We start from the raw sequence: 23,679 nt of genomic DNA on the forward strand, positions 1-23,679 counted from the left end.
TGAACAGAGGAGATGTAGTAACCTGCACTCTTATTTTACTGTAATATATGGTAAACCGTACTCCTATTTTACTGGAAACCTTTTGATGAAGATCAAAAGGAAAATCGGGTGTTTACTTAAAAACACACACACACACATACACACAAATACATATGATGGCTGGTTGGGAGTAGCAACTAAGAAAAACGAAGTGATTGCAACTATTCAGCTGAATCCACTCCATGGCAAAAAAATTTCTCGTAAAAGGTAACATTTTCAATATAACTTTCTCACATTTTTTCTAAGAACTGAAATGTGACCTGGATGAATATGGATGTTAATTTTCTGTCATCTTTTCTCACTGAAAAACTTTTTAGCTACTGAATCTTGAGACATTATGAAATAAGATATAATTATTTTAAGTTATCTGATATGGTCAAATATCAATTAAATCTAAACTCACACGCTAATGTAAGGGATTATTTTGGTGCATCAAAAAGTACTTTAAAAAATAAAAATATAAAGTACTTTAAAAGGGAATCCAAAGCATTTAAGTCCTGATTACCTAATTGTGGGTATTCCTACTGCATTAAAACATCCTGAAATGGCCAGAATATTAGCAATAGATTTGCAACACTTCAAAACGGCAAGATTTTAAAAGTTTCAAATTTAAATTAAAATATTTCCCAAACACTAAGTTATGCATGACATTTTTTAAAGGTCATACTCCTTTTTGCACTATTTTCTACATAAGATGCAAAAAATTACTCTTAATAATTTATCTTTTTCTAAAGTATAGTCAACAATGGATTAAACTTTTTGAGGATTTCTATTAAGAATAGTAGCTTTGCTACTAAGAACAAAACACATTTTATAAGAATCTAAGTACTTGTAAAGATAGAAATTATCCTGCTAGAATATTCTGAATGACCACTAATTGAGTTTTATGGAAATAACAAAGGCAAACATACATGTCTGGAAGAATTATGAAATTTACTAGCAATACCCTCCTACTTTCAGGACTTCGGTAAGGATTCACTGTTTGCTTTAACAGTGCTTTATGTATCTAGTTTTAATAGGATTTAGTATCTAGTTTTAATAGGATTTAATATTAGGAAAAATTGTTTGAAGGCCTTATTTCATTATTAAGCACTTAGAAGCAAAGACCTTCACATATTTTTAGAAAGTATTGATCTTCCTACAGATCCAAAAAGCAGCCCTAAATGGTGAAACTAAATAAGGTCTAGAGTCTAGTTGAGAGTAATGTATCAATGTCAACTTTTTGGTTTTGGTATTGGCCTACACCTGTATCTCACCAGTGGTAGAAGCTGGGTGAAGGATACACAGAATCCCTTCTAATATTTTTGCAACTTACTGTGAGTCTATGATTATTTCAAAATAAAAGTTAAAAAGAAAAGACAATTCTAATATTTGAATATAGGTGCATTCTAGCATGAGTAGCTTACATTTAAAGTGTCTCGCTAAGTTTAAACACATCATTCTTTACTTAAATGAGGCCTGTTTCAAAAAAAAAAAAAAAATACAGCTTGCTCTTTTCAACTCAAGAACCCAAGATATTCCAAAGTAAAAATAAGTGAATTAAAATAATTACAAGTTGAAAGGATTTTGGAAATTACATTTAAATCAAAGTCTCGATTTTATTATGAAATTAAATAAATCCTTGGCAAATTTTTTTCAAGCTTTAAGTCAAGTCCCAGGTAGTTAACATACAGTGTACTATTAGTTTCAGGTATAGGATTTAGTGATTCAACACTTAACGTAATAACACCTGGAGCTCATCACAACAAGCGCCCTCCTTAATACCCATCACCCGTGTAACCCATCCCCTCCTCCAGCAACCCTCCGTTTGTTCTCTACAAACTGCCAGTTGAGACTTGGCAATTATTTTAATGTTATGTCAGTAGAATTTGTTTTGCTAATAAGTGTCTACGTTTATGAGATGAAATGAAGACTCCTTCACGAATGATGACAATGGAATTTACAGCTAAACTTCCATATTTTTGACAAATAAATACGTAGAATGAGAGTAGAGAGAGAAATATCCTCATAATACCCAAATTTCCTCAAGTTCAGTGGAAAGTTGGGAAAACTTGTGTCACCGTGGGGGGGGTCTTTCAATTTGCTATTCTATGTCCAGAATGGGAGGGATCTGAGTAGTCTCCGTCAGTTATTAGCTGGCCATCATGTACACCATGGATAAAACAGTACAACCTACTCTAGGGAATCCTTCAGGGAAAGGGGGGAGATAGCCTCTTTCCTGTACATGGTGGGGAGGTTCTGAAGATTATGGGTGATTCCCAGCCCTCAAGCCTGCTATCCAAAGGCAGTTTCTAAATTCATTTTTCTCAACAGCTTTAATAATCCTTGAGAGATACTCCAATGTTTTGAAAGTGCTTCAGATTCACACCTCTTCTGCCATCCTTTAGATGAAGTACTATTTTTAAATATTAATTCGTTTTTCTTAGACATATCTGGAGGGCCCAGTTGGCTTTTAAAAAACTTTCTTCTAGTTTATCTTGGAACAACATAGAGGGAAACAAATTACATGGAGTGTTCTGCTCCAAAGTCAACATTGGGTCAATAATTTTCTTCCCTCTCATTTGTAACCCCGGAACCAAACATCTAATCACCTCACTGGCAAAAGAAACTGAACAGAAACAAGTGGGTTCTCCTATCATGAAAATATCAGTTATTCTATGTACCAGGTCTGATTTAATAGCACACCAGGAATAACCATGACATTTAATTAAAACAGAACAGCTCCTGTGAAACACTGAGCAAGACACGTTCTTGAATATAACTCCTTTTCCTTTTTCTTAAATTGGCAGCTCTCTCCCATCAAGTTCAGCTATCATGAACATTTCATCCGTTCTCAATAGCTCAGGAGGACAAATTAATAAGGTAGCTGGATTATGTGATCTAAACTATGGAAACATGGTTTCTCTTAGTCAATAGCAGCTTTTTAGTTAATCTAGTCTGTTCCTGCACTCACATGGGGAGCAAATCAATCCAATTCTTTTAAAGCATGAAAAAAGGAATATCTCTATACAGTCAACCTTTTTGCAAATTATTTTATGCTAAGGTTACACTCTTACCTTCTGTGGAGGGCACAGATAAGGTCTGGAAATGAAGGTTTGTGAAATAAGGTTGTTTTGCATTGCAAAGACAACTGCATGCTTCCATTACTTGATCTAAGTTCTCCTAGTACCTTGATATTGGATGCTTCATCCTTATGCTGAGGATTTCCATGCCTGTGCATTTCAGTCACAATTTTAAACCTTTCAAAATGTAGTTGCTCTCTTTGATATGAATGTACCACGTTCTCTGATGTAGGCTCATAGGTCCAACTAACTGAAAGCCTCAATTTGTGGGAAGAAGAAAAGCGAGGCTGGGGACACAGCACAAACGGTGTTTACGCCACTGAAGTTCTTTTGAAATGGAAAGGCTCTGCATGAAGAAGGGAACAGTTATGCCACTGCCTCGCCAATTCCAGTGAGGAGCTCATCTTCAATGTAGTGTTCAACGTAGGTGGCAAAACTGTAATTTTTCCCTTTTTTGAAACTATTTTTTCTTCTTTTATTTTTGAAATTCTCATCTAAGCGACAGTTTCTTGTACTATAGTGACTCCTGCTGGGAGAGGTAAGTTGAAGTAGCTGAAGGTCTCTTACAGATATATCAACTCCCGGCCAGTAAAAAAGATGTCCTAAACGCAGGAGATGGAGTTAAACTGTTCCCCTACCTTGGACGCAATGGCTTCTTTCATCACTAAGAACAAACCCCCAGGTTTTACAATTGAGACTGAGAAACTAGTACAGTACTTGTACAATTTTTGATCTACAGCATCACGACGTGAAGCTGCAACAATTAGATGTAAAGGGTCCATTCATGAGGAATAACATCACTTTGACCCTTTGTGTTAGCTCCTACTGCTAATCTTTCCATAAGCGTGAACTTACTTTCAATTTGAAGAAGATGAAAAAGTCTTTTGCAAAACCCCAATACTGTTTTCTGATCTATGTACCTGAATGGAGAATCGTAGTCTTACCTCGTTTTTTTCCACTACAAGCCAAGCTACTTGTAATCCTTCCAAACCTTTAAAGGGGACCTCCCTTGTTAGCATCTCCCAGAGAACCTGGAACAAAAAGAAAATGGAATTTTTATTCTTGTACTTTATATTTTTGGTGTTTTACTGAAACTTTATCTAACATTTAACTGTATCCAATTACCAGACAAAAACCAACCCCACCTGTAGAAACTTGTGCAAAATGTATATATTCGTATATATATATATACATACACACATATACATATAAACATATACATACATTTTTTGTTCATTTTTATAAAGAAAAAAAAACCTAGAAATCAGAACATTTACAGCCAGACTTAAAATTTTATGAAACCAATGGGCCTACATAATTTATCTTGTAAGTTATGAGAATTCTCACAGATTCCCACAAATTAGATTTTACATTTTGTTGGTCAAACTCTTTCCACCTTCAATTGCCGATAAATTTCTCCATAAGATAATAACTGGGAATTCAACTGTAGTTTTAAAGGTTCAGTAATGGTCTGATAAAAGAAAAATTGAGCTCTAAATCCGAATCACTGGCTAAACCCTTCACCCCATAATAGTAGGTACTTGCAAAAACTGTAACATTTAAATTTTGTGTTTTTGGAGAAAGAGCTCTCAAAGTAAGTCGGTCTAAGGTATTAATTTTCTTCCCCCTATAACATCATTTATTATATATTCTAAAATGTAATAAATACTTTATGTTCATAAGTATAGGCTGAGTGTGTGTGTGTGTGTGTGTGTGTGTGTGTGTGTGTATGTGAATTTATGTGTATGTTCATCTCTCCACAATCCTTGAGATCAGCATGACTAATAAATCTGTACTGGAATGCCCAAAGAAAGCAAACTGAAGCTGGGAATGCTGAAAACTGCCAATATTTTGGGTTTCATTTAAAATACTAAGTAATGGAGATTTTTATATTCAGGTGACTTTCTCTATACAAATGAGCATCAAAATCAGTCTATCAACATTTGGTGAAGTGCAAAAACAATTACAATTTTACCCGTAAATCACCATAACCACCACTATCACTTATTGAGTGATTATGTTCCAGATGCTCTGTTGAACCCTTTACACAAGTTACCATGATTAATATCAACCCCATCGAACAGATATTATCCTCATTTTACAGATGAGGAAACTAAGGCCTAAGAAAGTTAAATTAAACTTGCCGAAAGACACTCTGCTATCAATTGGCACTTGCTGCCTTGCCCTAAAGGTCAGGCTCTTAACCTGACATAACTCTAGAGAAGAGAAGGCTGCAGTATGAGAGAGAATATGACAAACCATAGTGCAGGTGTGGAGCCATGGCAGAGGTGAGAAGCAAATGAATTAGGTTTTGATTTAGATTTCTCTTGTCCCAAAAACAAAACAAAAGCCATTTCTAAATAAGAATGTTGACTGAGGACATCTATTCAAGCAGGTCCTACAAACCTTTAACTCTATATCCACTGCTTCCTCAGCCAGCGCTCGGTCATATTTGAATCAGAACGTGTTAAATGAACTCCGGCTAATACGAAGATAATTAGCAGGAAAATCAGGGAAATCGGCAGATGCTGCTCAAGCAGGAGAAAAAAAATTCGCTGCAGCCTCTTTCGGCTTTTAATCAAGTGTGTAAGGTGCTTCTTTAGAAGAGCTGCTGAATAATTATATTTGAGTCACAGAAGTGATTAGGAAAAGGTAAGGGGCATCCCGGAAGGGGATGATTCTAGTAAGCACTATAAGCAAAGGAAGCTGAGGAAGACCAGAACAGGTATGCAATCACCCCTGGGACCCCGCCTGCACAGGGGAGGGGGATGAGCAGGAAATGAAGCCCCTCCATTCAGTGCACTACCACTCCCCTGACGCTAGGATTGTGGAGGGGAAGGGATATGAACAGCAAGCAAATGGCAGGATTTGGCCTTCTTCAGGAGAAAGAGTACAGTGAATCGACTTCAAATAAATCAAATGGTCCAGACCCCAAATGTCGAGGTAAGTGGCCTTGCATCCCGTTTTCTGAGTGTGGCCTGCACGCACAACCCATTGCACAGGCGCACACGTGAAGGCTGACTGACTGTGTTGTATGAGGTAAAATGCAAAACCAAGAGCTTGGGAAGTAATACAGAAAAAGATTTCTGTCATTCTCTGTTCCAAAATATTCAGTTGGAAAATAGCCAAAATCTACAAAGATGTGAGTTCTATTTCTCCAAGAGTTCTAACACTGGACACATAAGGGTTTCATTTTAGTCCCTCTCTGTATCTCAGACATGCTCCTGCAGCTGAGGGTCCCTGTGACAGCCACACACGTGTGGGATCTGGACAGGGCACCGTGAGCCGCTGGGCTCTTTAGGTGAAGTCCAGCACCAGCACCTGCCGCAATACCCTGTTACTAATTCACCAGGTGTAGGCATGTATCAAAACATAGGTGGTATGATATAGGACAACAGCTGTTTCTACATGAAACACAATGACGTTTGGCACAAAAAAGTCCTTTGTGGAGGAAGTCATTTGGAGGTCTAAAAATATACTAAACTATGCCTGAAAATACCAGTGTTGGGGATGCAGGCCAAACATTATTGTGATCTTTCCCCTTAAAAATACTTTCCAACTCATTCTATATTGAGACGTGCTCACGTTTAAATTGTGCTCACAAGGAAAATTTTCTATTTTCAGCTTGCAGAGAAACTTGGACAAGGCTGTGTACTTTTCCTGCCTTTTCTTTTACAAACAATGGAAAGCCATTACCTGAGCCGGGTTGGTTCTGGAATGGGGCTCATAGACAAGTGAGGCAGTGATGCTCCCTCTTAAGCCACTCTATTTTCAAATAGTGGTTCTGGCTCAGAAGCTTCTGAGAAGCTAATCCTGTCTGCATTGTCATCAGGAGAGCTTTGTTTCTAAAGAGTGGCGAGGCCTTGTGTTCTCAGGAAGGCTTATTCTTTCAATGATTTTTGGTTTCCTCCAGCCTTTTCTTTTTTGTGGATAACATACTACACACTCCTCTGGTTTGGTCCTTCAAGAGAAATCACCCTAAGGGGGTAGCACAATCTCCTTTCTTGTAAAATGGAGAGATTGTAAAACAATCGCCTGCCTAGCAGAGTCTGTCAGCTTAGAAGCAAGGACCACAAGATCCATTTCGGGGATTTGTGTCACATTTATTTTTAAGGCTGTACCAGGCTGGTTAGTGTTGCCATGTGCTAAGAAGCCACACAGGTTTATCAAGCTGCGGAGGGCCAGGGACTTGGACGATACTGGGGACTGTTATTATAGCAAGTCTGAAAAAAATAGAAAAATGAAAAGCAAAAACATATTAGTTTTTTTTTTTTTTTTTTGAGGTGGATTTCAAAATAGGACAACTCTTTTATTATGGTCTTACTCATCTGTATGTGACTGCTATGTATGTATGTGTGTCGGGGCTCAATGACCAGGATGGATTTTCAATGAGCTATGGGAATTCTGTTCTATGCAAAGAGATACTTCAATGACAAGTGGTTCTAGCTACTCACTCATTTTTGAAAGGAGATCAAAAGTTCTAAATAACCAACCACCTTGCTTTCCTAGGTAGGTCTCTCTTTCAAAGTCTATGCATTACAAACTTTTAAAACCAACATGCCCCTACCTTAACAACCATTCGCTACTGCTCTTTCAGGTAATACCTACGTTGACCATGTAATGTTTTCTTCATTTTTTAAAAATGCTATGATTGCTTAAGCAGACAACTCTGAAGAGCATGCCTTGTACTATTTCTTTCACTAAATGGTGTTTATCAAGAACAGAATGGGAATAGGTTGGAATTAAATAAAATCTTGAATTCTCATTTATACTTAAGTTAGTGTATGTGCAATTTTCTGAATGGAATTTTGTTGATAAAGCTATGGGTAAGGATAACCAGAGTTCCAAGTAAACCTCTCTAAGATACTGTTTTAGTTTCCACCAGTCAAAAGAAGTCTCTATCATGAACGCAGAGTGGATATTCAGAAGCATGTGACTGGGGCACATGGGTTCTAAGGTGAAGCATCTGGTGTGTAAATATAGAGCAACACTGGAAATGTTCAGCGACTGGCTATCAGGCATGCTATAAATTACTTGACAGAATGATCTGTTAAGCAATTTGTTAAGTTCCTCAGAACAAAACAAAGGAAGGATCTGTAAACGAGTACACAGAAACCCTTATTCACCAAGAGAAATGTTCAGGCCCACCTACTAAAAAAGCAGTGAGCAATCACTTGAAGGAAAAGCTTTTTAATAAAGTAAACAACATTTGCAGACTCAGAAAGGCTGATTCAAACTATGGGTAACATGAGGGGGTCAATGAGGAATGAGTGAAAGGGATTTAAAAAGATATAGGAAAAAATCCTAAGCACGGCAAACAGAAGTCACCACCATCGTTGATAGTTTGCATGTGAAAATGAACAGATTCTTGGTTACTGGAACGGAGATTCTGTCTCAGCTCAGGAAACGCAGTGGGTGCATTTCACACAAAAGCCCCTGGCAACTGTAAGGTTTCGGAGGGAGGTGGTGTGAGATTTGTTTTCATAAATGTTTCATAATACCGAAACCAAAAATTCATTCTGTAGGTAACTCAGAGTTGTCTTTCAGAGCAAAGATTTCTGAGATAGGGAAAGTCCCAGACTTGGGAGAATTTTAAAAGTAAAAGTGCTATACAAGAGCTTGGGGAGTGTTAAAATGAGCCTCAAAAGTCTTCTAGTTCATATAAGTGTGCAAAAAGAATTTAAAAACTGTAACCACATAAACGTGTGTGTATGTCTGTATACACATGACTCTACGAACCATTCCAGCCGTGGTGCTCCCCTTCCCCTCCCTCCTGCTCCACAGAGGAGTCTGTGAATGAACCATGGCCTGCTGCACAATGCAGAGTGCTTTTAACATTTGTCAAAGGCTGTAAAAAACCAAAAGTATACACAGTAGAGAGTATACACTAATATACTTATTAGTGGCCCTTAAAGTCTAAAATATTTACTATCAGGTGCTTTACAGAAAAAGTTTGCTGGCTCCTGTTCCACAGGATGAGCGACACACTGGCGCAATACAATTTAAACTACCCGACGTTAGTGCCTAGCACAGTGCCTGACGCACCAAAAAAATACATTATTGCTTAAAAACAAAGGAACAGAACTTCCTAAGAGAAAATGATCTCACAAAAAGTCTGAAATTGCAACCAATTCCCTCATTTTCAGACTCCCCAGCAGATGATTTGGAGGATGGTCAGAATATAATAATTTTTGACACAGGAAACCAGTTTTAGAATCTAGTGCCTTTAGGAACTTATGTTTTTTTCCTCATCTTTCACTGAGACTTATTTGGTCACTGTCTATAATAGTTTATAGCCTTCATCCTTTTTTTTAAGTTTTTTTTCTTTTAATGTTTCTTTTTGAGAGAGAGAGAGAGAGCACACAAGCAAACACACGGGTGGGGCAGAGAGAGAGGGAGACACAGAATCCAAAGCAGGCTCCAGGTTCTGCTCTGTCAGCACAGAGGCCAATGCAGGGCCCTGAACCCATGAGCCACGAGATCACGACCTGAGCCAGTCAGACGCCTCATTGACTAAGCCACTCAGGCGACCCCTGTAGCCTTCATCCTTAAAAACACCCAGAATTATAGGAAATGAGATATTTAGCCTGAAGCAACTGTTGTCTTCCAGCCTTTAAAATTCTAGCCTTTTGCCAAAAACATGTATTTCATTCTTGTAAAGACTTTTTCCAATAGCCAACAAAATTAATTTCTATTATATTAAATAAATTTGGTGTACATAAGATGTATTATAATTTAGAAAAAGCTTACCAATGAAAACAAGCCCAAAACTTAAGTAATGAAGCCAGCAGTAAATATTTAGAGACTGATGGCCTCGAAAGACAAAGGAATACATTCGACAATGCTGGTCTCCTCCTGGGCCATCAGCTGTCACTCGCAATTGAAATCATAGAAGTTTGGGAAGAAGAGCCATGTTGATTTGGGCCAAAATTAGTCTGTTGCTTTTCTTATTATGAAAATGTCCTTTTAAGAGTAATAATATAAATATAAAGGCACTACAATTAGGGGTGAGACCCAAAGAGAAGGAGTTACAAATACTATTTTAGACTTTTTAAGAGATACACAGTATTGTTAGGGATTAAAAAAAAGCTTATCTTTAAAAAGGGGCAACAGGAGTGTGCCTGGGTGGCACAGTTGGTTGAGAGACCGACTTCGGCTCAGGTCATGATCTCACGGTTCGTGGGTTTGAGCTCCACGTAGGGCTCTGTGCTGACAGCGCAGAGTCTGCTTGGGATTCTCTTTCTCCTTCTCTCTCTGCCCCTCTCACTCACTTTCTCTCTCAAAATAAAATTAATTAAAAACAAAACAAGACAAAACAAAAACAGGCAACAAATGAATTCCTTCTACTACCAAAGAATCACCTTGCCCATCTTCCCCTCCCATCCTACCGGTCTCCCTATTTCACTTACTTCTTTCTCTCTGCTTATTCCCCAAGAATGATCCACCTCAAAACTCCTCCTCCAAAAGCTTCTGCTCCTCTTAAGGGATCCTTTCCTGTGGTCTCCATTCCCTGAGCATCCCCTACCCCCACATTCTATTCTTGTAACTGTGCTGCTAAGTTGTGACTTTTACACGATACCTTCGATTCATGTTTCAGAGACTCACGCTACTTTATAAGACTCGCAGCAGCCATGGGCAAGGCCATGTGCTAAAAGCTAAGTACCTTTCCTTCTATACTCTCCAGAAACTCACCAGTCAGATTGAAGTTGACATTCAAACATCTCCTGTTAATGAAATCATGTGGCAGATCTACTGGTGTGTTCTGAGTAACTTATTACAATGAAGTCCTGTTCCAAATGACCCACGTTCCCACTGACTTACACAGACATTGCACAGTCACATGTCCAGCCCAGGACAGCACTCTTCCCAGGAGTGCGTCAGGCCCGATGTGACTTCAGGGTCCATCCAATTCGCTGTTTGGAAGCAGCACTGGTTTCTTCTCAACACAGGACACAATAAAAGTGATCACAGGAAACGTCCCCGCGACTGGATCGGCCACTGCTCTAGGCATCCCACCAGGAAACAGCATCACTGGCGTAAAGCTGTGTTAAACTGCTGTATCCCCCTCTGTAGGTGTTTGCTTTTTGTATTTCCTTGGGCAACAAAAGATGAGAAATGAACTCACCACACCATAGGAATATGTGTCACAAGTTTCAGACACAGGGAGACTCTGGATAACTTCTGGGGCCATCCATGGGAAAGTTCCAACCAAGGACATGTGTGTTGTATGGTTATGGAACCGAGAGGCACCAAAATCGCATATCTGAGAAGAGAGAAACAAGTATCAACCTTCTACTACTGATGAACAAAAGAATTATCAGTCACAAAAACCTACATCTGAAGTTTACAAATACTTTTGAAGAAAATTAAAAGAAACAGTCCTACCTTCAATACCCCATCAGCAGCTATAACAACTAAAAAAAAAGAAAGAAAAATTATGATAATCATCTAATTTGAGTCATCTTATACTGAAAGAAAAAACTGCCATAAACGTCTGTCTTCCATATGGCATGTGAAAGGTAAAACTGAAGTATTCACTACATTGAAGATTTTGCAAAAAGCTGACATTGAAACAAAACCAAAAAATGAATTCCTTGAGCTGCTGATTAAAAAGGTTTTCAAAACATTTGTTTAAATCAAATGTCATACTGTCCAGTAAACAGGGCATGCATTAATAGTTGTAGAGAGAACCATACTTTTTACTTGGGTTCTGCCACTAGACTGCCAGCATGATATTGAGGGAGGCATCAGCACTATCACTTCATGGTATATAGTTTTTGCTCTCAACTGAAGAGTAATTTTCTTATAGGCAGGGACAAAATTCATTCATTCACTCTTTCACACATTCATTCACTTAACAAATATTTGCCGAGCACCTACTATGGGCAAGGCCACGTACTATGTTCTGGAAGAGGAAGATGAGCAAGACTGGCTTGTCTCTGCTTCTGTGGAGCTTACACTCTAATGGGAGAGACCCTGAAACCATTATCTATAATCAAGTGGGATGACACCTGAAGCTAATATAATACCATATGTTAATCATGCTGGAGTTAAAAATTTTAATTTAAAATGTATATAATTAAGTGGGATAAATTCTATGATGAGAGATACACAGAGATTGCCTCAGAACCAAAGAGCAGGGGTATCTAAATCTAAGGAAGTCGGAGAGAAGTTTTTGGAAGAAATGGTGCTTACACGAAGACCTGCAGAACAAGCTGGGATTAACCAGACAGAGGAGCGCCGCAGGGGGAAAGCACATTCTTAGAAAAAAGAGCCTTGCAGAAGGTCAGGAGCAGAGGGAAAGGCACGCAGCTTTGGAAGGCAGGGGCCTGGTCTGGAAGAGTCTTTGTGAGACGTGGAAGGCCACTGAACAATTTTAACCAGAGAACTGAAATGGTCAAATGTGCAGAGGGGAGAGCGTATGAGAGAACAGAACTGGAGGCAAGGAGATCACTGTGCACACAAGCGGTTGTAGGATGCCTGTACAAAGGCCGCGGCATACCACAGGAGAGACGTGGACCGAGTCAAGGCACATTTAGGAGGCAGAATCAGCTGGGCTTAAATGATGAGACGCAGGGCGGGGAGGGAGGACTCAAGGATGAAATCAAATAAAGAGGCAATACAGTACAATGGTTACAACAGGAGCTCTGCACTCAAACTGTCCCTTTTTATCTCATTTCTAGGTTAGGCAATTGGTACTGCCATTCACAGAGAAAGGGAATGCAGGAATAAGTTTTTAGTGGGTAGAGAGATGAAAAGATCAACGTGAACACAATACATGTTCAAGTCATACGAATATCTGTGCGGCCACTCCCAAAAAGCAGACAGACATGTGATTCTGAGCCTGAGGTCTGTTAGGAGCATTAATACACAGATGGGACTTTTATGGCAGTGGGTGAATAAGAGCATGAGAGGCAAGGAGGCCCAAGGCAGACCTTGAAGAACTGTTCTGGTATTTCTTTTGTCAGCCACACAGAGCCCTCAACATGGTAGCTGATCAGTGCTTACTAGCTGTTACTAATGACCTTGATAAGTGGGAAAAATACTCTGCATGAGATAGCCTAAGGATAAATGTGATATCATATACAAGCTATAAGTTTAAAAAATATATATATACACACATATACATATATATATACATATACATATATATATAGTTAATACCACATTCAGTTACTCTTTAAAATACCTCTATTACTTTTTTCTCATAAGATTAACAAGTGCTTAATTAAAAAAAAAACAAAATTATAAAAAGGTATAACATAGAAGATAAAAGAGTCTTGTTATTCCCTGTTTCAGAAAAAATTGCTAAAACTTAGGTCAATAGTGTTGCAATGTGTATGTTGTTTTCCCATCAAGTAACTGCAAAAATTGTGACTGGTGAAAATCAGGACAGTCTCCGTTATTAGTTTCAAATCCAAAATTTAATCACTGTCATCTCATGAGATGTTCAGGATATACTGATAAAGCAGATTTTAAAAAAAAATAGAAGTCAAATAACTTGTTAGCATGAAATTCTGAGCATGAACTAAAAATCTACGGGCGTAAGACTCTGATATGTCCTACTGGATTGAAATGATTTCCTAACAGCTTCCTGTTGGCCAACTCCTCTCAAAAGCGCTTAGCTCTAGTAAGTTTGTCTGTGAGGAGCCAAAGGATAAGAGGATAAGAGACCTAGACAAAGGAAAGAACAGTCAGGGTCAAGCCTGGGGTACAACCCGGACTACTGATGAGTGGCAGCTGCCAAGAACTTCCCTTTCTCCACCGCAACAACCCTCACAGTCCTGGAGTTCCAACAAGGGCATCTGGCCCATCCCCTGCGTCTCTTCCTCCAACTACCCATTGCAAGGATAGCCCTTGTAGCATATACCCATTTTAACTACAGTGATTTAAAGATTTTAAAAAATTAAATAGTTCTCCCTACTTAGAAGAATCATTTGGAAAGCATGTAAATAATTAATGCATGCAAATGGATTGATAGCAAGATTTTTTCTTTTTAGTAACAAGCTCTAATGTTTACTTCAGCTGGTGTGGGCCAGCTAAATAATCCCACTCCCTGCCTTTATCCATTAGCTTCCGAGTGATGTAACAGAAGAAGCATTCTGTTACTTAAAGGTAATAATGTCTAATCCTGCCAGTCATTTTTAAATGCTCACTTTCTCTTTTTTATATTTATTTTTTTATTTTGCAGAGAGAGTCGGGGAGGGGCAGAGGGAGAGAGAGAATCTCAAGCAGCTCCTTATTGAATGTAAAGCCCGACACGGGGCTCCATCCCACAACCCTGGGATCATGACCTCAGCTGAAATCAAGAGTCTGATGCTCAACCGGCTGAACCATCCAGGTACCCCTACTCACTTTCTAAATTATAAAATATAGGATCATAAATAAACTTTGAAGAGTACAGAAGAAAAGAAGAAAAAGAAAGCCTTTGCTTTCCAAACTGTGAAATGTGTTGATCATTTCTGGGCACTACTCCAGGTAATATGACGAACATCAAAAGTTTACACCAAATAATTCAGAAGTAACAAGAACAAAACTCAAAACTGCTAGTACAGAGAACCATCTAAAAATAGAAGACTAGAAGTGTATGACTACATGCTTTGATCCAGCAACATCTCTTTTAGAAAATTATTCTAGGGAAATAATTTAGGATGTGTTGAAAATTTTTGCTGAGAAGTATCAAGCTCAACATTTTCTATCATAGAAAAAAATGTAAACAACCCCAAATGTCCACATTCTGTGCTATTCATACAATGGAATACTATGCAGCTTCTTAAAATAAAATAAAGACTTTTGATATTTACAGACACTGGAAAGATTTTCATGGTATCAGTGATGGGTTAAAACATCAGGGTACAAAAGATCTGAAAAGCATGAGCCTATCTCTATAGCAAGGTGCATGGATTTCATAATAAAATAGGCAAATAAAAACATATGGCTACATTACCATTTCTTGACTTGAGATCTCTGTGAATCACTTTGACAGGAGCCTCCATATGTAAATAGTGCATTCCTTTTCATACAAGAAGAAAGGCCCATTAATATCATTTTTCAACACTGCATCAGTATTAGCTATTTTCAAACATCAGTATGTCATATTTTTGCAGAGAATTCAACAGCAGAAACTAAATTCATGTGTTCTGTTCTTACATGATTGATAGAAACAGGGTGTATCTACATTAGGAAAATGTGTATGCTAAGGAAAGTTCATGTGCTTTAGTCTCTTAGAAGCTGGAATTTGATTGTGGGTAAAGCCAGCTTCTTACAATACCTAATAAGGAAACCTTAATTTTCTGGAGTCTGCACAAAAATGGCACAGTTACAACCGGAAGAAGTGTTCCAATGACTAAGGTATTCCACTACCAGTTGCCTTCTAAATCAGCCAAAGTTCTGACCCAGGTTTTCAGTTTTCATCTAGATTTCTGCAGCTTGATTTATTTTCTCAGTACTCACTCTAATAAGCCCCTGGGAGTGCTGGTGGGGTATGGGTGGGGAGAACTGGTTTGATTCATTAGTTGTGGTTGATAAAAGATTTTATGATCCTCAGATACAGAAACTTACAGGAGTTGCAAAATATTTTATTCTTTTTACAAGGATGAATCTTCAGGATAATCTATATTTAAATGCACTCCAAAATTCTCTCCAACATATTTAGAATGTAAATCAAGCTACTTCAGTAAACTGAATGCATATATAAAAAGTATAGTTTTATTATTTTGAATAAAAAATTATACATTACTGTTTTAAATCAGACTTTAAAAGATATATACTTCATAGTTATCCTCTTGGTAGTGACTCTTTTTCTGTATTTATGTACTATCTACCTTCTTAGAATAAAGAATAACCTTTTCTATTGAAATATAGTATTTCCTTTCCCTTTTCTTCACAAATTGTCTTCTAAGTAATGGATGAAACAGCTTCCCTACCACCACAATCAAACAAGCTCCTTTTGTTAATGAATTATCTATTTACACATAATAAGTAGGCTTTGGTTCTGAGTATATAGAAAATTTCAATTTTATTAAGGCTAATTTTTAAAGTAATCTATTATTTTTCTATCATTCTGATTGTTAAATATTGAAGAGTCATGCAAGAACAAAGAAAATTTAAAAATTTAAACTCCTGCATTATACAGATATTACTGAAAAGAGTCAGGGTGACAGAAGTCTCAGTAATTTAAGCGATTTTACACAAGACAGAGCTAGAATACAGGAGAGTGTTCTTCTAACATGACATTCTACATATTACAAACTAAAAATTCAACAGCTACCATTTGGATAACTTTTAATCATTTTTAGGACTGAATGTCATACCTCTTTCTCGCTTTAAGAACCAAATTCAGGTAGAATCTGTTTAATTACAATTAGAGGCAGGGCTAGTTTTTATACCTGCTGACAAGTAATGATTTCAAAACGCAACACAAACGCTTTAAATATAGGCATTTTCTTCCTTATGGCAGATATTTTGAGAAAAAATATTATAAATTGTTTGTGTATAATGTATAACATACATTTACAGGATACTCTGTGTATAAACATAGCAGTAATCACAATCATATAAAATTCTCTTTAATTTGTTTTTACAGAGCCATCCATACTTCTGCCTTATTTTTATTACGAACAATGAAGAAGGCTGAAAAACACCATCATCAGTTTTAAGATTTGGGTTCCCAAAGAAGTGACTGGTGTCATCTGGGGGAGATTTGGAATCAGGGAGGACCATTACAAGACTGGGTCCAGGTTCACCTGTTTTAATCGTTCCCTTGACACACTGGTGAGTGACCTACAGCAGTTCAGACCTACTTGCTGGTCCGCCCTCCATTTCCCTTCCCACTCAGAGAGAAGAGAGGCTTTTTTTTTTCGCTTTTTGGCTTTGAGGAGGTATTCTGTCAGCAGTAATGTTAAGCAATGCCTACTTCAAAATGCATGAATCAACTCTTATTTGAATAGAATTATTCATTCTTTGATTTCTCAACATCTTGTTGCTTCGAAGTCTTCGATCCTGGTCAAACTGAAAGATACATGGCTGAATTTGAAATGGAATCAATAAAAATCAAGGGTTCCTTTCACTCTCCAATTTCTGTGCAGAGCTTTACCAGACAGAGCTGAAGTCATTTTGAAAGCACTGATTTCTTCTTCCTTTTATAGGCCATTTTAAATATTAAGCATTACTTGGGACTATAAATAAACAAGTTTCTTCTCTGCCTCATTCTTCTCACCTGAGGCCAAACACGTTAGAACTTGCCTTTTAGAGCAATTCTCCAGCCATGAAAACATGATGTCATTACTCTGCAGTCTGGCATGCAGTCCCCGTCTACTCATTCCCTCCATCCCTACTCTGTCCCTGGAGTTCCAGTCTACTACTTAATTAGCCCTGCTCTTTCTCTTCTTTGTCCTTCTGACACCCAGTGCCAGCCGTCTTGAGAAACCCCAGCGATGACTGAGCTGATCTGGAGCCAAGGGACTTGCCCCTCAGACAAGGACTGTGCAGGGAAAGGGCCGGAGGGAAGAGGTTCACAGGCTGAGGGCCAGGGAAGCTTAAGTGGCACGTGCACAGCAGGAAGCAGAATGACTGATGTCAGTTGATTTGTTTGCTGTCTATCCATCCTAAGTGCCATTAAGTAATAACATGGGTGTAATTGGCTGAGCACCCTAAACGCAAATGTCTGTAAGGTGAAGTGCTTTAAGCCAGAGACTGCCTGCACATGCATTTACATTTATGGGAGTGTGTTTCCACAATGCTTCCGGTCGTTCTCCGAAATAGCACACCACCCTGCTTACAAACAGGCGGTTCCCGTGTACTAGTGACACATACAGGAGTGACTATGATGTTACAGGAAAATGTCTTTAAGAATGCCAAAATTTAAGGCTGATTTTGAAATGCCTGATGCATGAATACACAATTAAGTTAATTAACATAGCCGAATCCTTAGGCACACCATCCTAAACACAGAGCTTGTTATTATTATAAGGTAATGAAGTATGGTTCAGCAGCAGCATTTTGCATGAAATTAAAAAAAAACTTTTTTTTTCACTTTCCCTATTTGAAGAATTTGGCAGGTGTTGATGAAACTTAAAACTGACAAGATAATTCTCCAAACGAAAGACTATTACTTTTGGAAGTCACTGTGTGACTTCCCAGTGAAAGCAAAGTATGAGTTGCTCTCCTTACTGAGTGCTAAATATCCTTTTATTTGCTTTGTAAAGAGATGCTTTATAGAGCTTAGACTAGCGAGATGCAAAGAAGTGAAATGCCTGGGTAAAATCTGGACACCCTTACTTTCTAGGGGTTGCTAGAATACAAGTGTAACTATCAGCATTCATTATTTAGATTAAGTTGTTTCCAAAGCAACTTTGACAGTTATAAATAAAACTCAGAGACCTTCAGTTAGGAAAATGGAAAAGATAAAATAAACGGAATTTAAATTGCTTTAGAAAGCATTAGTCTATGCAGGAATTTATGAGGGAAAAAGAACTGGGCACCTTGTTTAGGGGTTTTGGGTATTAAAAATATTTCATTTCCAAGGATGACTTCCAAGTTTACATTAAATATAAAATAAAATCTGAATTGCTTTCACATGGCAGGACAAATAAAACTTTTTTTTGAAAGTGGTTACTATTTTTAGCATATTATTATGTACACAAAATGAGTAGAACTAATCCCACAATAAATCACATTTTCTGGATACTAAGTCTGAGTGGAGTCTTGCAGAACAACAGAATTATGATCTTTCCATTTAATGTGTTGATCAAGCAAGCTGGTCAATTACAATGTCACAAAATGTGGCAAAAATGGCTGCCCTGGAGCCACGTATTTTGTTAGGACTTGGTTTTAGGGAAAGAAAGAAAGTAAAGAGAGAAAAAGAAGGGGCGCCTGGGTGGCGCAGTCGGTTAAGCGTCCGACTTCAGCCAGGTCACGATCTCGCGTCTGTGAGTTCGAGCCCCGCGTCGGGCTCTGTGCTGACAGCTCGGAGCCTGGAGCCTGTTTCCGATTCTGTGTCTCCCTCTCTCTCTGCCCCTCCCCCGTTCATGCTCTGTCTCTCTCTGTCCCAAAAATAAATAAAAAACGTTGAAAAAAAAAAAAAGAGAGAAAAAGAATGCAGGAGTGGAAAGGCAGGCTCTTAAAATATCTATACAAAAGGGGGGGGGGAGGGAGAGAGGGAGGGAGAGAGAGACACATAAACGGGGGGGGGGGTGTGGGGGTGATGGGTGAAACAGGTGAAGAGGATTAAGGAGTGCACTTGTCCTGATGAGCACTGAGTAATGTAGAGAATTGTTGAATCACTATATTGTACACCTGAAGTGAATGTAACACTGTATATTAAATAACTATACTTGAATTAAAATACGAAATACAATGAAAATATCTGTACAGAAAGTTGCAGAACTCCTGGTACTTTTAGTCTGAAAAAGAAACATCTAAAGACACAGAAGAACAAATCTTCTGCCTTAAGTCACCACATCAAGATGGGAAAACGTGCCCCACCAATTCTGTGAGAACACAGGAAGCTTTGTTACCTTTGGCTACATCAGTGGCCCAGGTCATAATGTGATCCATGTCCATCTCTTCACTTCTGTTACTATTAATGTAATCATAGAGTGATCCCAGAGAAGCATATTCTAGTTTCAAAGGAAAGACAAGCATATAATTAAAATCCAGGTGCATTTCAGAAATAAGACTGTGTACCCATGAAAGGATTTAACAAAGGACATTAAAAGCACATAAGGACCGTTCCATGCTGAGGTTTCTTAAAGTTAATACCATCCTGAAAAGAAATTTGTCAAAGACAAGACCACCGACAGAACGAATACTAGAACTTCAACTGAGGCCGAAATCAAACGCCACTTGGATGGAGCTGAGAAACACAAAGAGGTGTCGGAAGAATGGATCTGAAACAAAGGCAGGCGTGTATGTAGGTATTTCTTTTAACAACTGTCATGAGAGAGAGAGAGAGGAAGATTAAATTCATAAGAGCATCTGTGTGACAAGGTAAACAAATCAATCCCTGTTGCATCAGGATTTAGAAGAGCCCTCAAAATTTAAGCACACACACAAAAACCTTTGATATATAAAAATGGCTTTGAGATATAAATTACCTACCAAGAAGTTCGCCTGCTGTATGTGTACAATTGGGTGATTTTCGGTAAATTGACAGAGCTGGGCAACCACCACCCACTCCAATTTTAGAACCTTTCCACCATTCCAAGGGGTTCCCTTGTGCCCCTTTGCAGTTAAGCTCCGCTCTCAGCCCCAGCCCTACATACGGTCTGATTTCTTGCTCTACAAATGTACCCTTTCTGCACATTTCATATAAATGGAACCATACAACATGTGGCCTTTTGTGTCTGACTTTTTTCTCTTAACGTGATTCCGAGGCTCATTCATGCTGTACTCTATTCCTTTTTATTGCTGAATAATAATAATCCATTGTGTGGATCTACCACAATTATTTTTATTCATTCACCGGTTAATAGATATTTGGGCTATTCCTGATTTTTGGCTATTATGAATAGTGTCCTATCAACATTTGTGTATATGCCTTTGTAAGGAAATATGTTTTCATTTCTCTTGGGTAGATTCCTAGAAGAGGAATTGCTGGGGTATATAGTAAGTTTATGTTCAACTTTTTAAGAAACTATCAAACTGCTTTCCAAAGAGGCTGTATCATTTTATACTCCCACTAGCACTCTATGAGGGTTTCAGTTTCTCCACATCCTTGTCAACACTTGGTATTGTCTGTGTTTTTAATTATAGCCATTTTAGTATATAATTCCAGTGGCATCTCATATTGTTAACTGCATCTTCCTAGTGACTAATAAAGTTGAACATCTTTTCATGTGCCTATTAGCCCCTAGTAAATGTTCTTAGGCAAAATGTCTATTTGAATAGTTTTCCCGCTTTAAAATTAGGTTTATTAATATTGAATTTTAGGAGTCCCTTGTTTATTCTGGAAGCAAGTCCTTTATCAGATTTATGATTTTAAACATCTTCTCCGAGTCTGTAACTTGTCTTTTCATTCCCTTAACAGCATCTTTCAAAGACCAAAAATTCTTAATTTTGATGAAGTCAAATATATCATTTTTCTCTTTTATGGATTGTGCTTTTGGTGTCATATCTCAGAACTCTGCCTAACCCAAAAGTATATAGATTTTCTCCTGTTTTTCTTCTGAGAGTTCTACAGTTTTAGCTCTTCCACTTAGGTCTATGACCCATTTTGGGTTCATTTTTGTGTGTGGTTTAAGGGGAGGATTTAAGATAATTTTTTTTTGCATGTGGATTTCTAACTGTCCTGGGCACAATTTGTTGAAAAGACTACCTTTAATTTTTTTTTTTTTTTTATGTTTGTTTATTTTTGAAGGAGAGAGATACAGAGCGTGAGCAGGGGCAGGGGCAGAGAGAGAGAGAGAGAGGGAGACACAGAATCCAAAGCAGGCTCCAGGATCTGAGCTGTCAGCAGAGTCCAACGTGGGGCTCGAACTCACAAATCGCAAGATCATGACCTGAGGTGAAGTCAGACGCTTAACCGACTGAGCCACCCAGGCGTCCTGAAGAGACTATCTTTTACCCATTGTCTTGGCACCTTTGTTGAAAATAAATTAACAATCAATGTAGGATTTTTTCCCCTAAATTCTTAATTTTGTTACATTGGCTATATGCCTATACTTGTGCTGATACTACACCTATTCTTGTGCTATATTGCTGATTACTACAGACTTATAGTAAGTATTGATATGACATAGTCTAAGTCTTCAACCTTACTTCTTTAAAAATCCAGGTCTTTTGCATTTCTTATGTGAATTTTAGAATCACCTTGTAATGTCTTATTTAAAAAAATTTGCTGGGATTTAGATATGAATCATTTTTGAATTCATAAAATCAATTTGGGGGGCACGTGGGTGGCTCAGTTGGTTAAGTGTCCAACTTTGGGTTCAGCTCATGATCTCACAGTTCTTGAGTTCTAGCCAGGCTCTGCGCTGACAGCTCAGAGCCTGGAGCCTGCTTCAGATTCTGTGTCTCCCTCTCTCTCTGTCCCTCCCCCCCACCAAAACTAAATAAACATTCAAAAAAATTTTTTTTAATAATAAGGCTCTCGGGGCGCTTGGGTGGCTCAGTCGGTTAAGCGTCCGACTTCGGCTCAGGTCATGATCTCGCGGTCCGTGAGTTCAAGCCCCGCGTCGGGCTCTGTGCTGACAGCTCAGAGCCTGGAGCCTGCTTCAGATTCTGTGTCTCCCTCTCTCTCTGCCCCTCCCCTGCTCACACTCTCTCTCTCAAAAATTAATAAACATTAAAAAAAATTTTAATAATAAATCAATTTGGAGAATTGCCATCTTGACAATAATGAGTCTTCCAAACTATGAACATGTAATATTTCTTCTCCATATTATTTAGATCTATAGTTTCTCTCAGCAATATTTTATACTTTTCATGGTAAAAATCTTATACTTCTTTACTAAATTTATCCTCAACTATTTTATTCTTTTTGATACTGTGAATTAAATTATTTCTTTTTTCTTTTTAAGATTTTGTTTTTAAGCAATCTCTACACCCAACGTAGGGGTCAAACTTACAACCCCAAGATCAAGAGTTGTATGCTCTAACCAACTAAGCCAGCCAGGCACCCTGAATTAAATTGTTTCTTAATTTCATTTTTAGACTGTTCATTCTCGATATATAGAAATACAACTGATTTTTGTATATTAATCTTGGATCCTTGTGACCTTGCTTACGAGCTTTGGTAGATTTTGTGGATTCCTTGGGATTTTCTACACACAGGATCATGTCATATGAGACACTTTTACTTCTTCCTTTCCAGTATAGACTCCTTTTATTTTTCTTATCTAATTGTACTGGCTAGAACCTCCAGTATAATGCTGAATAGATGTGGCAAGAGTGGAACCTCACTACCCTGTCCCCAGTCTTAGGAGAAGAGCATTCAATATCACCATTAAGTATGACATTAACTGTGGGTTTTGTAGATGCTGTTTATCAGGTTGAAAAGATTCCCTTCTGTTACTGGTCTACTGAGATTTCTTACGCTAAATGGGTGTTGTAGTGTGAGTGCCAAAGGGTTTTGTCTTTTTAGTCTATTATCTATTATAGTGCCTTACATTAATTGATTTCAGATGTTAAACCAACTGTGCATTAATTACATTAATTGATTTCACATGTTAAACCAACTGTGCATTTTGGGGATAAATTCCATTTGGTATATAATGGTATATAATTCTTTTTACAGGTGGCTGGATTCAGTTTGCTAATACAGATCTTCCTTGACTTACATTGGGGTTACATCTCAATAAGCCCATCATAAACTGAAAATATGGTTAAGCTGAAAATGCATTTAGTACACATAACCTACCAAACATCAATGCTTAGCCTAGCTCACCTTAAACATGCTCAGAACACTTAGATTACCCTATAGCTGGGCAAAATTATCTAACACAGAGCCTATTTTATAATAAAGAGTTGAATATCTCATGTAATTTATTGAATGCTGTACTGAAAGTGAAATGCAGAATGGCTCTATGGGCAAAGAATGCTTGTAGGTGTAGTGGTTGTTCACCCTTGTGATCATGTA

The 23,679-nt window shown here is 38.0% G+C and overlaps 1 protein-coding gene and 1 long non-coding RNA gene across 7 annotated transcripts in view; one reads left to right on the forward strand and one right to left on the reverse strand.

The window, feature by feature from the left end:
• LOC131502787 (uncharacterized) overlaps positions 1-18,788 on the forward strand; it is a 49,113-nt gene extending 30,325 nt beyond the window's left edge. For 3 of the 4 annotated variants that reach the window (XR_009257190.1, XR_009257188.1, XR_009257189.1), the window contains 2 exons: positions 14,293-14,442; positions 16,687-18,788. This is a non-coding gene — a long non-coding RNA (uncharacterized LOC131502787). The remainder of the gene's footprint in view (positions 1-14,292; positions 14,443-16,686) is intronic. The other variant, XR_009257191.1, reaches the window with a different exon arrangement.
• Positions 1-23,679, reverse strand: part of MAP3K20 (mitogen-activated protein kinase kinase kinase 20) — a 192,455-nt gene that overhangs the window by 63,385 nt on the left and 105,391 nt on the right. For all 3 annotated transcript variants that reach the window (XM_058713740.1, XM_058713750.1, XM_058713730.1), the window contains exons 4-8: positions 19,619-19,720; positions 15,049-15,114; positions 11,487-11,515; positions 11,227-11,364; positions 4,046-4,132 (exon numbers count right to left, since the gene is read on the reverse strand). In XM_058713740.1, coding sequence (XP_058569723.1) covers positions 4,046-4,132; positions 11,227-11,364; positions 11,487-11,515; positions 15,049-15,114; positions 19,619-19,720 — 422 coding nt within the window. The remainder of the gene's footprint in view (positions 1-4,045; positions 4,133-11,226; positions 11,365-11,486; positions 11,516-15,048; positions 15,115-19,618; positions 19,721-23,679) is intronic.

This window comes from Neofelis nebulosa, chromosome 2 (assembly GCF_028018385.1).
Source record: "Neofelis nebulosa isolate mNeoNeb1 chromosome 2, mNeoNeb1.pri, whole genome shotgun sequence".
Taxonomy (NCBI): Eukaryota; Metazoa; Chordata; class Mammalia; order Carnivora; family Felidae; genus Neofelis; species Neofelis nebulosa.